The 13632-nt window shown below is 49.0% G+C and overlaps 1 protein-coding gene and 1 long non-coding RNA gene across 2 annotated transcripts in view; one reads left to right on the forward strand and one right to left on the reverse strand.

The window, feature by feature from the left end:
• Window positions 1–13632, reverse strand: part of LOC129735311 (uncharacterized) — a 114331-nt gene that overhangs the window by 75074 nt on the left and 25625 nt on the right. The window lies entirely within an intron of this gene.
• LOC102056168 (estradiol 17-beta-dehydrogenase 11-like) lies at window positions 2000–9810 on the forward strand. Its single transcript, XM_055701065.1, has 7 exons — window positions 2000–2317; window positions 4003–4110; window positions 4752–4883; window positions 6038–6144; window positions 7486–7623; window positions 7898–8014; window positions 9113–9810. Exons 1-7 carry the CDS (start codon window positions 2015–2017, stop codon window positions 9198–9200), a joined length of 993 nt encoding a protein of 330 aa, XP_055557040.1. The 5' UTR covers window positions 2000–2014; the 3' UTR covers window positions 9201–9810.

Genomic DNA, 13632 nt, shown 5'->3' on the forward strand with positions numbered 1-13632 from the left:
TCTGCTTGGCATAAAGAAACAGACACAAAAGGAAGGATTTAAGCCTTCTCCTCCTGAACACCAGTGACAGAATTGAATCACCAAGCCTCCCAGGCTCCTCAGTTCTCTTTCTGGCCACAACAGAGAACTGAAGCTCATCCCAAAGTCTGGTCACTATGGGTGCCTAGCAGGAGCCAATGCAAGCAAGCTTCATACAGGCACCTACATCTAAGTACCAAATTTGAAAAACAATACTTCACACCCTGGCTTAGGACACATCATGAGCCAGGTTAGTGATTTCAGCCTCATGCTCTGCCTCCCTCCGAGGCATCTCTTGGAGTCGGTGCTTCCCCACCTCATGCATCTTGGCCACGGCACTGACTGGAGCCCTGTGCCAGGAAAATAACAGCACCGCTGAGCTGTGTAATTAGGGTCTGGCCCAAACACTGATGTGTTAATTAAGAACAGAATGAAGTTTAGAGAAAAGTAGGAAGTGCTTAGCTCCAAATCTCTTCACTATAGTCAACCCAGTCTCCTGCATACAAGATGAGTAACAGGGCAGCTAAAGCACCAGGACAAAAATATCCTTTTCAACAACTCTGATCTTAACTGGAGACTGATTAGAACATCAGAGGACAGATGTTCATTCTTCACTCTTCCCCTAGCAGCTCACAAATATCCTTAAGTAAAGTTATGAACGTGAGCTGGATATATCCAGTTTTCTAACTGAAAGCAAAGGAATAAGCTCAGAAATCCTTTTCAAATAAAACCATGCAGTTATATCTTTATTGCTGGATGAATCACCTAAAACTATTTTCTCCATTTCCTACAAGCACCCCTGTTTGGGTTAAGGTTTGGCATGCCCCATTACACAGACCCATGTCCAAGTGTGAGTTGTGCATTTTAGATTCAATTAGATAAGTATGATCCAATTCACGCAGTCAATGCCATTTTCCAAAGGACCTGAGGAAACTAAACATCTGTAGCATAAGATGGAAGGCCTGGCTACGGATAACTAGTTACAAGACAGAAAAAGAGGGAACAGCCAGCAAAGAGTTCACCTGTGGAGTCCCACGAGCTGAAAGGACATGGGCCATTTGGCTTTGGTCAGGTGACCTGAGAGAGGAAGGTAAGTGACAAAGTCCGCTGACAACACACAGGTAAGGTATTCAAAGGAAGGAAGGAAGGACAGACGGACAGACTTGCACTCACCATGAAGAAAACTGCCCAAGGACCTCATGAGACTGAGCAAATGGGCAGTCACACAGCAGGATTCGAGACAAAATTACAATACAGAGTTAAAGGGAGCCCCAAGGTGGTTTTGCCAGTAACTGGATGAGCAATTTTATTGCCACTTCCATCCCTCTTCCACCTGCAGCAAACGACAAACAAGAACATTCTTTGCGACTTCCTCACACAAGGCCCTGAGAAACAGCAAGGTCACCTGTAGGGGCGGTGGGGGGAAGAAAGCAGCAAAAGAACAGTCATGGGGGAGGCTGGAGGGCACGGCACCAGCGGGTGCTGTGCGGCACGATCACAACCAAGGGCAAAGCACCGAGTTAGCTTTGCACACCTCTACCAACCTTCCTCAGCCAGAGGGGCAGAAACCACCCCAGAGGCACATTTCTGTAGCCACACTGACAGCAGCCGCTCCTTTGACAGCCACATCCAGCACATCCCACCAGCTGCGGCTCGGCACGTTGCGACCCCTCGCAGCGCCGCCACTCCGAACCGCCGCCGCCGCCGCTCGTACACTCGCCCCTCATCGGCCGGGCCGCCGCCAACCGCGAGCGACGCCAGCCCGCCGGCTTGTCCCCGCCGTGGACACGCCCCTCCCCAAACGCCGCGCTCTCATTGGCTGAGGCGGCGCAGGGCGTGTGGCCGGGCGCGGCGCAGGGCGGGCTCGGCGATCGCGGCGGCCGCCTCTCACGGGAGCCTGTGCCCGGCCGGGGCGGGGCGGAAGGGGCCGCGGGGAGGGGCCGGTGCCCGCCGGGGGCGGGGCCTCTGACTGACGGGGCGGGCGGCGCGGGTTCGGATGGCGGGTGGGCTGGTGGTGAATCAACAACTCGCAGCGACGTCAAAAGAGGTTGAAGTTCGGTGCGGCGGGCAAAGGGCGCTCGGAGGCACAATGAATCCGTTTCTGGGCCTTCTCCTGTTCCTGGCTACGCTCGTCTACTCCTACCTGGAGGCTTTCGTGAAGCTCTTCGTCCCCGCCAGGAGAAAGTCCGTCCGCGGGGAGCTCGTGCTCGTCACGGGCGCCGGCCACGGCGTGGGGAGAGCGACGGCGCTCGAGTTCGCCCGGCGCCACAGCCGGCTGGTGCTGTGGGACATCAACAAGGTAACGGCGCCGCTCCTGGCCCGGCCCCGCGATCCCCGGGGCCGCGGGGCTGCCAGCAGCGCACCCCGGGACCCGCATCCGCACCCGCCGCCACCGGCTCCCGCTCCGGGGCTTGGCCCCGCTTGCGCCGGGGGGTGCGGGGCGCCGGGGCCCGCCGCCACCCCGGGCAGCCGCGGGGGGACGCGGTGCCCGGCCGCTCGGAGCCGGAGCCCGCGGGACCCGCAGGGAGGCCGCTGCGCTGAGCCGGGGCCGAGCCCGCTGCGGGCGGGCGCACGCACCCTGGGGACGGTGACGGCTCCGCCGCAAACGTTTACACCGGCCCAGACTCCGCGTTTCGGCTGAACTGGCTGGAACGCCACAAGGGCCGGGCACGTGGCGCGGTCAGGTGCAAACACGCAGAGAATGTCGCGCAGCAGGTGGCAGTGGCTGCGCGGAGGGGTGCGTGGCTGGGATCAGGGCGCAGCAAAGGTGCCTGGCACGGTGGCCCACAAACTCCGGAGGGGTTCATCGTGTCATCCTGAAGCTGCAAAAAAACTGAACCCCAAAAAATCCCAGAACCATACAGACAACCAAAAAAAAGACAAGGGGCCGTATAAATAGGGATGATATTATCAATTGTTTTCAGTATCCTTTCATGCTACCCATTACAACTAAGACCAGACTATGGAGGGGAGAGACGAGGCATGGTATTAATCTCCCAGTGTGTAAAGGACCACTGCCCAGCAGTCTTGTCCACGTTAACCGGAATGCTGGGGGAGGGGGCGGAAGAAATAAACTTCAAAGTGAGCAAGACCTGGCTTTGGTGCTGGGAAATACATTGCAAGGTGGGTGTAAGCAAGCACTGAAATACAATGCCAAAGGAGGTAGTGGATCCCAAACGTTTTAGGAATATGCATCCTCGAGCCAGATGCCTTGACAAAGGCCACATTCCTGGCGGCCATCAGTCTTACGCAGCAGCTGGGGCTGAGTGGAACTGCCCAGTCACCCACCACAGGGATCTGCACAGCTTCTATCGAGTGCTCAGCTGTTCCAGGCCATTGGTAAACTGGGGCTTTTCATTGCACAGGTCCCCATCGGCATGGTTTTCTGGCACCTGGGGACAAGGCTACAGCAGAGTCACTTCTGCCCACACTTAGTGGGTTGATATAATGACTTAGGTGAGCTTCTGTAACATGTATGTCAAAAGCTGTTCTGGTAAGAAATGCCTCTCAGCTGTGCACTTTGGAGCACACCTCTCGTCTCACACTCAGTCTGTGAATACAGCAACACACAGGCCCACTTTTCATACCTCAGGGGGGTGTGGGGTGTGTATGTCAGCTGGGCCTGTGGTTTATGAGCCCGGTTTATAGTCACGATGTCCGCCTGCTGGCTGTGAAGTCACCAAGCGCGCCCTTTCTGCAGCCGAGCTACGAGTGCTTCACCAAGGCAAACTCACTCTCGTTGCCACATTCCCTTTCCGACAGTCACTCTACACGGGTCCAAATTTAAGGTTGGAAAACTGGTCTTCCCACGGACCCTGGCTACAGCACTTTCCCTGGGTAGCCAGGAACTATCTAGGGGCTTGGCAGCCGCTAGGCAATCCAGACAAATCCATAGCCTCTAACTGGCCTGCTGTGGTGCCCGAGCAGCAACACGCGGGCAGGGTACAGTTGCACACACGTGTCTTTCTTTTCTGCCTCGTACAGCATGGCGTTGAGGACACGGCAGCAGAATGTGAAAGGCTGGGAGCCACTGTTCAAGCCTTTGTGGTGGACTGCAGCAAAAGGGAGGAAATCTACAGCGCTGCAGAGAAGGTAGGGGAGCAGGGGCACGTCCAAAGGCTTACCCAGAGCTGCTTGATTTTCAGAAAAGTCAGGAAAACAAGAAAAGAGGTCTTGTATGCAAACCGTGCCAGCCCCTGTAATCTTCCCATTTCTTGCGGCTTTCTGTACGAAGAGTGAAGTAGCACTTCGAGATTGCAGGCCGTCTCTTCCTCTTGTGAGGCTCTGGCATATTGCACCTCATTGCAGAGTTTGCTCCTTAGACTTCTGGCCCCTGAAGAAACTTCTGCCTTCTAGTTTCTTGAACAGCACGCAGGCAACACTGGGGACCTATGAAACACTTCACTGTCGAGGATATGGTCCAGCTGGCTCAGAACAGTCTGCCTGTCCATAGTCCCAGCTGTGACTACACAGAGCATACTGTGCCTGTGGGCAATGCCTGGAAGGCTACAAATACTAACAGTAATTAAGGGACAAGCATCAGCTCTAAACCAGGTGTCATGGTACCACTGCACAGTACCTACCACGTCTGGAAACGTGGCGCATTCTTACTCTCTCTCTCCCTAAAAGAAATGACACTAAGAGTTAAATTAGTTGTCATTTGTCTTCCTCAGCCTTGCATGTTTTTGACAGTGAATGACCCGCACATTTCTGGGTTCTTTCCTGTCCAAAAGGTGAAAAAGGACATCGGGGACGTCTCCATCCTCGTGAATAACGCTGGTGTGATCACAGCTGCCGACCTGCTCTCGACTCAGGACCACCAGATTGAAAGAATGTTTGAAGTCAACATTCTTGCTCACATGTGGGTAAGGGCCACTACCAGCTTCCTATCTATAGGTTTTTGGGAGCGTTGTTCAGGAGGCATATTTAGACTCTTTTCAGCTACCAGTGAATTACAAAAGCATCTTTCGGAAGCGTATAGCACAGGGGCACCCAGCTAGACTGACTGTTGGGAAACTTGACTAACCTCCTGCTGCTCTGAGCCCGGCCGAGTGTTTTCATTCTCTCTTTTCTCTGTGTGAGCCACCCGGCGACAGCCTCATCTGCAGCATGGGTTGGTCTCTGTCAGAGGTGTGTTAGGGTTCCTCTTTGCAGCAGGTAGTTTGGGCACCTGCAGCTGAGCGCCGAGATCCTGCAGGGGGACGGTACACAGCTGAAAAACACAAAGCAATGTTTTTATCAGCTGACCTGCACAAAGGGCAGCCAGCACATGGCCCAAATGGCCAGTAAGCTGCAGGGCACAGCCAGGCCTGGACCCTCCCTGACTGCAGCCACCAGCCAGGCTGATCTCCCCGAGTGCTCCTCCCTGCACGGTTTGTACCTTGCTGTGTCACCACCTTCCCTCCCGGCTCCCTGAGCTACTTCCAAGCCCGTCTGCCATCAGTCCTGCCTCTCCTCTCTCATCTCTCTGCAGACTTTCTCACAGCTTTCTCCCAGCAGTCTGAGTTGAGGTGACACAGCCGGGGCCTACCAGAGCTGAGCCTTGGGTCCTCAGCATGCCCACAGCTGACCCCTGAGGCAGGGCACATGCCCACAGGGGTTACAGAGTGGGACGGTTTCAGCCCTTAAGGACTCCTTGTTTGTGGCAAGAAAAGAGAAGCTACAGGTTGGCAAGTGTTGTATTCTGTGTGCTGGGGTGAGACACTGGCAGCATTGCTGCTGACACCTGAAACCTAGAAAGCAGCCTAGGAAAGATGTGCAAATCAGCTCCTGTTTATAGCAGAGTTCCTGAAACATTCCTGCTTGGAAAACAGGTTCCCAGTTGTGCCAGCTGAACGGAGAACAGGGGTGTCTGTGGCTGTCAGAATCAGAGGTGCTGTGCAGCACATAGCATTAGCATTAGTTGCTTTATTAATCATAGTCAGGGTCGGTGCTGAATATGCCTAACAAAACATTGTTCTTTTCCACCTTTCCCCCCCGCCCCCTGCATTTTTGCCTCTTGGTTTAAATGACTTTCAAGACCACGAGAGCTTTTCTGCCAGCCATGATGAACAACAACCATGGTCACGTTGTCACGGTGGCTTCGGCAGCAGGCCATTTTGTGACTTCTTTCATGGTGGCTTATTGGTAAGTGATTTTAAAATCAGCTCTCTTCATGTTATTTTTAATTGCGTCTTCCCCATCAGTAAGCACAGCGCACCCCAAACCATCTTGCCACTGGGTATGGTACGTCCAAAGACCCTGCTGAGGAGGAAGGAAGCACACCAGCCAGCACTTAAGGATGCCTGGAGGTTCTGCCCGATTTGCTCATTAGGTCTGACTGAATCAGGAGCAATGGTGTAGGAACAGTCATGAGACACACCAACTAATGAAAGCTTCTCCTTTTTTCCCTCCCTCACCGATGCAGACTTTTGCTTAGCAAAAAAGGTATCCTCTTCCCTTCTCCTTCTTGGAAAGCAGTGCTCCTGTGAGTTCTTGTAGTGTTGTGAAGTAAAACCCTAGTACGTAGATTTTGATCTTTCTGCTGTTGTGGCTGTGACGGTAGTGTATAGAAATGCTTCTGCCATCATGACATAAGGTTAATTTCTGACTCTAGAATTACCTGCCAGAAGGTAGAAGACGTAATTATGCTGTGTTGTGAGCAACCTCACTGATGGAACTGAGAGGTCAATAGAGGTCAATACGCGGCCTGTTTCTATGAGAAGCACTTGAATCCAGATGCGTGAACAGAAACACTGTTAGACTGCACAGCAATTCTGCGTGCCACCTAGCCCTCTAAAGAGCAGCTCCAGGCAGAGCAATCTTCTCCTGGGAACACGCATTCTTACAGAGTCACTCACCCTTTGCAATGGGAGAGCTCCTGAGCCAGGGATTTTACTGGGATTACACTGTCCAAATCAATAGCAGTCCATACCCCGATTCTCTGGCCCTGCTTTCTTTTGGAGTTGGCTTATACTCCTGGCCCGCACCAATTTCTGTGGCAGTATGTTCCTCAGGTTTTTTGCACACGTAATACTCTGTTCTATTTCAAAACTCACACGCGACTGTCACAAGATGCTCCTGTGTGGTACAAGAAGCAGTAGAGGGTTGTTCTCTATTTCTGCTCTGCCCATCCTTCTGAAGTGTACAGCCTCTGGGTGCGCTCCTTCTGAGAATCTTCTCACATGGGAAAACGGGCAAGTCCATAGATTGATGCACATTAGCTATCATTTTCTAAGAATTCCTGACATTTGTCTTGTCTGTTCACCACTGAGGCAACTTCTTCTGAAAGATGCCCACTCTGCATTCCAGAACTACTTCCCCAAGCAGCAATATCTAATGCAGCACTACCCTCTGGCACAGGGAAAGTTAGAACTATCCCCTGCCCTGTCTGTCCGCTGGATTACATTTTCTTGCCTCCTATTTGCAGTTGTAGAAAGCTAGAAATAGTATTTCTGCCTTCTCAATTGTGCTTTTCCCTTCCCGCAGTTCAAGCAAGTTTGCTGCAGTTGGATTTCATAAAGCTCTGACAGAGGAGCTGTCTACCCTGGGAAAGGATGGAATCAAAACTACATGTCTTTGTCCCGTTTTTATAAACACGGGCTTTGTCAAAAACCCCAGTACAAGGTAACTACCAGAACTCTGCCTCCCTGTCCTTCCTTCTCTGCATCAAGGCACTACATACTAGCCCCAGCTGTAGACCTTGCTTTCCAGCTGACTGTAGGAAGCTGGAGATAAACGTTTGTATAGCACCGGCTAAGGAAAATGTGCGCTGCCATTTCACATGCATAACGGTTGCATTTGAATTACCTGAGTTTGTGCGTAATTGAAGCACTCTACATTAGCTAGTACTGCCCCTGTTGTACCGCTGTAGCTCTTACACATATGTGTTCTTGTCTAGGCTTGGAAAGATTCTGGAGGTTGACGAAGTTGTAGAGGCCCTGATGGAAGGAATACTGACCAACCAGAAAATGGTTTTTGTCCCATCAAATCAACGTCTTGGTTTACTTTTTGAAAGGCAAGTAGAAAAGAAAAAACTAAGAAAAACCACCCCCACCTGTATCAAATATAACTTGCTGAGTGTACAACCCTCAAACTTGCATCATCTGATTAAAGATTGTTTTATCTTAGAACACATCACAGGGTACTCACATAGTTCACGGCTTCTTTCTAATGACCATCAGCATACACCATTCACAGAAAGATTTTGTTGAATTTTCTCATAGATCATTATGATCTACTTTTTGCAGCTAACTGTTCTCAGTGGAGAACTCGAGCACTCTACGGACTGACAGGGAGGGAGGGGGGGAACAAGAGAACACTTCCCTTTGGCCTGCAAACAACGCTTTCTCTGAAACAGCAGCCTCAGAGAAGTTCCAGACAGAGCTGAGGACCTGCTGCTCATTAGTGTTTGTTTCTTCATGTCAACGCCAAAGACTGAGGTCACAGAGGCTGGGAAAATTGCTTTAAGTGGGCTCTATTGCTTCTCTCTGCCACGTAAAGCAAGATTTGTGCTCTCACACGTATTTAATATCCAGGGAGACTGCTCTGCTGAGGAGACATTTTTACCAGAGCTCAGGTTCCAAACCTGTAATTCACATCAGAACAACTAAATTAAGTTTTCTATTAACTTTCACAGTATCTCATGAAAAAATTGGCAATTTGTTTATGAAAGCCAGCAAACTTAGGTCTAACCCCAAAATTTTTTTTTATCAGGTGGTGTGAAGATGTTTGGGGGGTTTCCATTTTCCCGAGGAATTCCCCCAATTAACCAGATGAGGTTTTGAAATCAAAATAGAAAGCAAATGCACATATCAATATTCAATATTAAACCTACCTAGATCCTGCAGTAATATTGCATTCTAAATCATGTCCAGTACGTACCTGTCCTGGAAGTGTCATATATGGAAATGAGTGGGACTGGAATTAAACTAGAAAGAGACTGATGAGGCTACACATTCTCTGGAAATAATGGCCAGGTTAAGGCTTTGTCTCAGTCTTTGTGTGTGCATGCATTCTGCTCCCAGACCAGCTATTCCCTCACCTGCAGTGCCACTTTTCCCTGTAATTTAAGTTCCTTAAGCCAGATTTAATTTCACATTATTATCTCTTTCAGGTTGTTTCCAGAACGTGCCCTGGATCTTCTGAAAAAGATGACTGATATCAAGTTTGATGCAGTTGTTGGGCAGAGAAGCACCCAGTGAAAAGCAAAACTTGATTCTCATTTCCCAGTGGCATGAGTGAAACCCAAACATGTGCTGAGCGTAGCTCAGCTGGTTTGATTCAGAGCAGAACTAAGACAGATGCTTCCAGGCCATTTCCAAGCACAGCTAAGGGTTTATCCCACACCTGCAGTAGGGACATACCTGCGTAACATGAAGCGTTAACAAAGCAGAGATGCAGCTCTAGAAGTCTAAAGGGCTGCTTTGGCTGTGTGTGTTGCATCGCCTCGATCTCCAAGTGCTGAGGCAGGTGGGGATTCTCTCAAAGCTCATCTTTGAGACAGCACCACTGTCTACTTGAGCACAAAGGGATTGCCTGCAACTATGTTCATATGGCCTCATCCCTGAGCAAAAGCATCTTGGAGGAAGCAATTTATAGAGGAGGTGGGTGGCCTGTTTCACCTCAATTGACCTTTTTAAATTTTAAAAAATGTGCTCTAATGAACGTTCAAGAGTTTCATGTGCTTTGTAGCAAGTACCTGAAATAATACAGCCTCGTTTGTAGTGCAATACCCAATTACACTGATTATCAATTATGCATTTACACCATCAGCATTCCTTATTCCAAATAAATACAGTTCTTTAACCCAAAGGTGTCTCTCAACAATGAAAGTGGCAACCAGGTCCAAGGAAGGACAGTGGAGCAGGTGCCGCAATGGTGAAGGGGTCAGGCAGAATCTGCCGACAGGCAGGTCAGGCCGCAGGGACGAGGCAGGTCCCCGGTCACACCGGCAAAGCACATCGGGATCAGTGAGGTGCAGGGCCAGGCATGGCACGCCAGCAGCGCAGCCCGTGCGGGTGGCAGGTGGCAGACGGTGCATGGGGGAAGGTTCCACCTGAGCCACCTCACAGCTCCTCATCACAAGCTGGCAGCCTGCTCTGACAGGGCCCACCCCGACCAGCAGGTTAGGCCCCCAAAGGTCTTTGGCCTGTGGTACAAGAGAACAGCACCTGATGACACACGGGTCAAAGACCCCTTCAGAGCACAGATTATCTTTCCACCTACTTGTGCAACTCCTGACTGTGCCAGGCCCTTGCTGGCTCACAGCCATGTGAGGGAGGCCTCAACATGCTGCTGGAAACGGGTGGCTTCCAGCAGAATCCGTCCCACTCACCTGAGCATTTCATGTTGTTCTGTAAACTGAGGTTCTTCAGAAAAGGGAAAGCCTTCTTAGGTGGCAACAGGTAGGAGTTCATGCTGCTGGCAGTCCAGACGGCACAAAAATGGTTCCTTTGTGCTCATGAAACAGAACATTCAAGGTGTTTCAATGCACAAGTTCCCAGCTTGGGATCTTCTGCTTCTCAGTGCAAAGATTCCTGTAGCCAAGATAGGAAAAGAAAGAAGGGGTTTGCAAAATTCAAGGCATTAAAAAAAATAATTTAAAGCTATTAAAGAGTATTAGAAATGTTTTTTTTATTTAAATCCAAGACCCTCCAAACCCCAAGACATTTGAGAAGCGTGCTCTGAGTCCTGAAGTATAAAGGAGGCTAATCTGGATGCATGTTCAGTAACTTATTTTGTAAATCTGTTTTGCCTGCCTCAGAGGCATCCACCGAATCCAAGAATAGTGATTTAAAATCTTGTGTCGAATTACGTTCTTTTTTTTTGCGCTGCTTCTGTTTGAGCTTCATATTCAGCTCCTGATAAGAGGACAGGCCCGTCACAACTCAGAGCCTCCTCTCCACATTGACTGAGGCTGCAAGTTGTCTGCTTGGCATAAAGAAACAGACACAAAAGGAAGGATTTAAGCCTTCTCCTCCTGAACACCAGTGACAGAATTGAATCACCAAGCCTCCCAGGCTCCTCAGTTCTCTTTCTGGCCACAACAGAGAACTGAAGCTCATCCCAAAGTCTGGTCACTATGGGTGCCTAGCAGGAGCCAATGCAAGCAAGCTTCATACAGGCACCTACATTTGTACCAAATTTGAAAAACAATACTTCACACCCTGGCTTAGGACACATCATGAGCCAGGTTAGTGATTTCAGCCTCATGCTCTGCCTCCCTCCGAGGCATCTCTTGGAGTCGGTGCTTCCCCGCCTCATGCATCTTGGCCATGGCACTGACTGGAGCCCTGTGCCAGGAAAATAACAGCACCGCTGAGCTGTGTAATTAGGGTCTGGCCCAAACACCGATGTATTAATTAAGAACAGAATTAAGTTCCAAGAGAAAATTAGGAAGTGCCTGGCTCTGAATCTCTTCACTGCAGTCAACCCAGACTCCTCCACGCAAGATAACAGTGAAGCTAGAGCACTGGGACATGAGCTAGAGGTCTGTGGAGCTCCTTCCCCAGCTCATCCAGCTGTTTCACTCTCAGAAAGTACAGGAGTGTGACCCCCCCAGGGATTTTATGTACCAGGCACACTGTGTATTCCCTGATCTGCTCCACCCAGCATGCAGATGCCACTGCTCTGTCTGCCCTGCTAGCTGACAGAGGCTCTCTTTCCCAGCACAGGAGGCATGAAAAAGAATTCCCGGTAACACAAACCCTATAGCTGTTTTTGTGAGCTATATGGCCAGACACCACACTTGTGCACTGTTTTGCAGTCACCCATACTGTTGAAGTGTTAGCATGCTTCCTGGCATAGTTTTGGCCCATAACTGTGTCTGGAAACACATGCTTTGGCACAGTCTGGGGGCAGTGCATCCCCACGCACAGAGCTGCTGGGCAGGCAGCGTGAGTGAGACCTTCCTCTTTGTAAGAGGAGAGGAAGCCTTCTGAGGACACCGTCCAAACCAACACTGAATAAAACAAAGGAGCAGCTGTGATACTTTCCCTTTGTCCACTATATATGTGGACCTGACTGGTCTGAAATTTGAAAGGCTCGTTATTAGAGGAAAGAACATTTAAAACAATATTTAATGAAAATATTTAACATTCATAATTTCTGTCTTCATCATGATTGGTAAAAGTTTCAAGAGTATATAAGTGGCTTCAACTCATCTCAGTCACATGGAGTCTTACTGAATTCGTAATGGCATGGATTAAAGCTCCCCACAGCACTGCAGCCTGATGTGTCTCTTTAGCAAAGTGTAAGAGTATTTCTTCCTTGGAGACTGGCTCTGGCTGCATTTTTGCTAAGTCTTTGAATCCTACTCAGAATGTTGAGTATCATCCCAAATTGTGTTTCTTGTTACAAACCTAGGGCACTTAAAAGTGAAAATCACAGCTGTACATCTTATTGCTACTGTCTGCTAGCACCGAGGCCTCAGCCTCATGACTGGGGCAACACTCACAGTATTTTAATGCTTGCAGACAATGACGGTATGCAATTTTAGGCAGCATTTCAGAACATGGATTTCCAAATGCACAGAACTTCTTGAACCCAGCAGTTCAGTGAAAGGGGTTTTTGTTCTGTTGTGGGGGTTTTTTTTCCCCCTACTTTTCCACTGAAATACAGTATCTGAGATCACTGGCTGTTTACTGTGTTGCAAAACTGTCTCCAAAATTCCATTCTGAATCATTTTTTTGGTATTCTAAACCTCTGAGATTCTTTCATTCTGCACCTAGTATCTGGCCATGCATTTTGCCCTTTTCCAAACAGGTCTCTAGCTTTCTGTACTTACAGAATGTTTGGTTTGAGCTTGCCACTAAGAGGATCGCAGTTTTACTGCAAAACCTCTGTTAGAGTATGAATAAGCTTACATGAACAAGCCAGGTGTTACTAGGAGTAAACACGCTCCCATGCAAACTATTTCCCCTCTGTGTTCTCAGCCTTTCAATGTTCACAACTGTTAGCTGATAATTTTCCAAAACATCACAAAAAGTTTTTCAAGAAACATTCCAGTTAAACAGATGCTCCAACAGGAAGATATGCTTATTGCTTAAAAATAATCCAGTGACCATAGCAACTGTGTTTTTATATAAAGGTATTCCATGCACTCATGTTCACTAGTACCTACCAGTTTGCTAATCACAAAGTAATCTCTAATGGAAAAAAAACCCAAACACTGAGCAGGAACTCGTACTAAACTTTTGATGACCACATAGCTTTGATGATTAAATGCTGCTTGTTTCTTTGAAGAGTTAACCTGGAATATAGTACCTAAGAATTTGTTCAAGCCTTATAGCACTGACACGTGTACTCTAAGAGAGATGAAGAACTGAAGATCATTTAATAACTGTTCTTAATATTATGTGGAGGTGGTGGTCTGCATTTACCCTCATCTAGTGATTTCTGTATAGTTATACTAAAATTATACTGGCAAAAGACAGGATTCAAGCCTTTCTGGTATGAAAAAGAGCGAGGGGAGAAAAAATATTTATCTGGAGCTCAATTCTCAAAGACCTTAAAGCATACACATGTAGTTAACACCAGTTAACAGGCTCTGAGAACTGAGCTCCAGATAAATATTTTTTTTCCCCTCACTCTTTTTCATACCAGAAAGGCTTGAATCCTGTCTTCTGGTTCTGG

Source organism: Falco cherrug, chromosome 1, assembly GCF_023634085.1.
Source record: "Falco cherrug isolate bFalChe1 chromosome 1, bFalChe1.pri, whole genome shotgun sequence".
Lineage (NCBI taxonomy): Eukaryota > Metazoa > Chordata > Aves > Falconiformes > Falconidae > Falco > Falco cherrug.

Coding starts and splice junctions, on each gene's coding strand:
- LOC102056168 (XM_055701065.1), top strand. CDS start 2,015: ATGGCGGGTGGGCTGGTGGTGAATCAACAACTCGCAGCGACGTCAAAA. Junction 4,884..6,037: donor ACATTCTTGCTCACATGTGG/GTAAGGGCCACT, acceptor ATGACTTTCAAG/ACCACGAGAGCTTTTCTGCC. Junction 8,015..9,112: donor CTTGGTTTACTTTTTGAAAG/GCAAGTAGAAAA, acceptor TATCTCTTTCAG/GTTGTTTCCAGAACGTGCCC.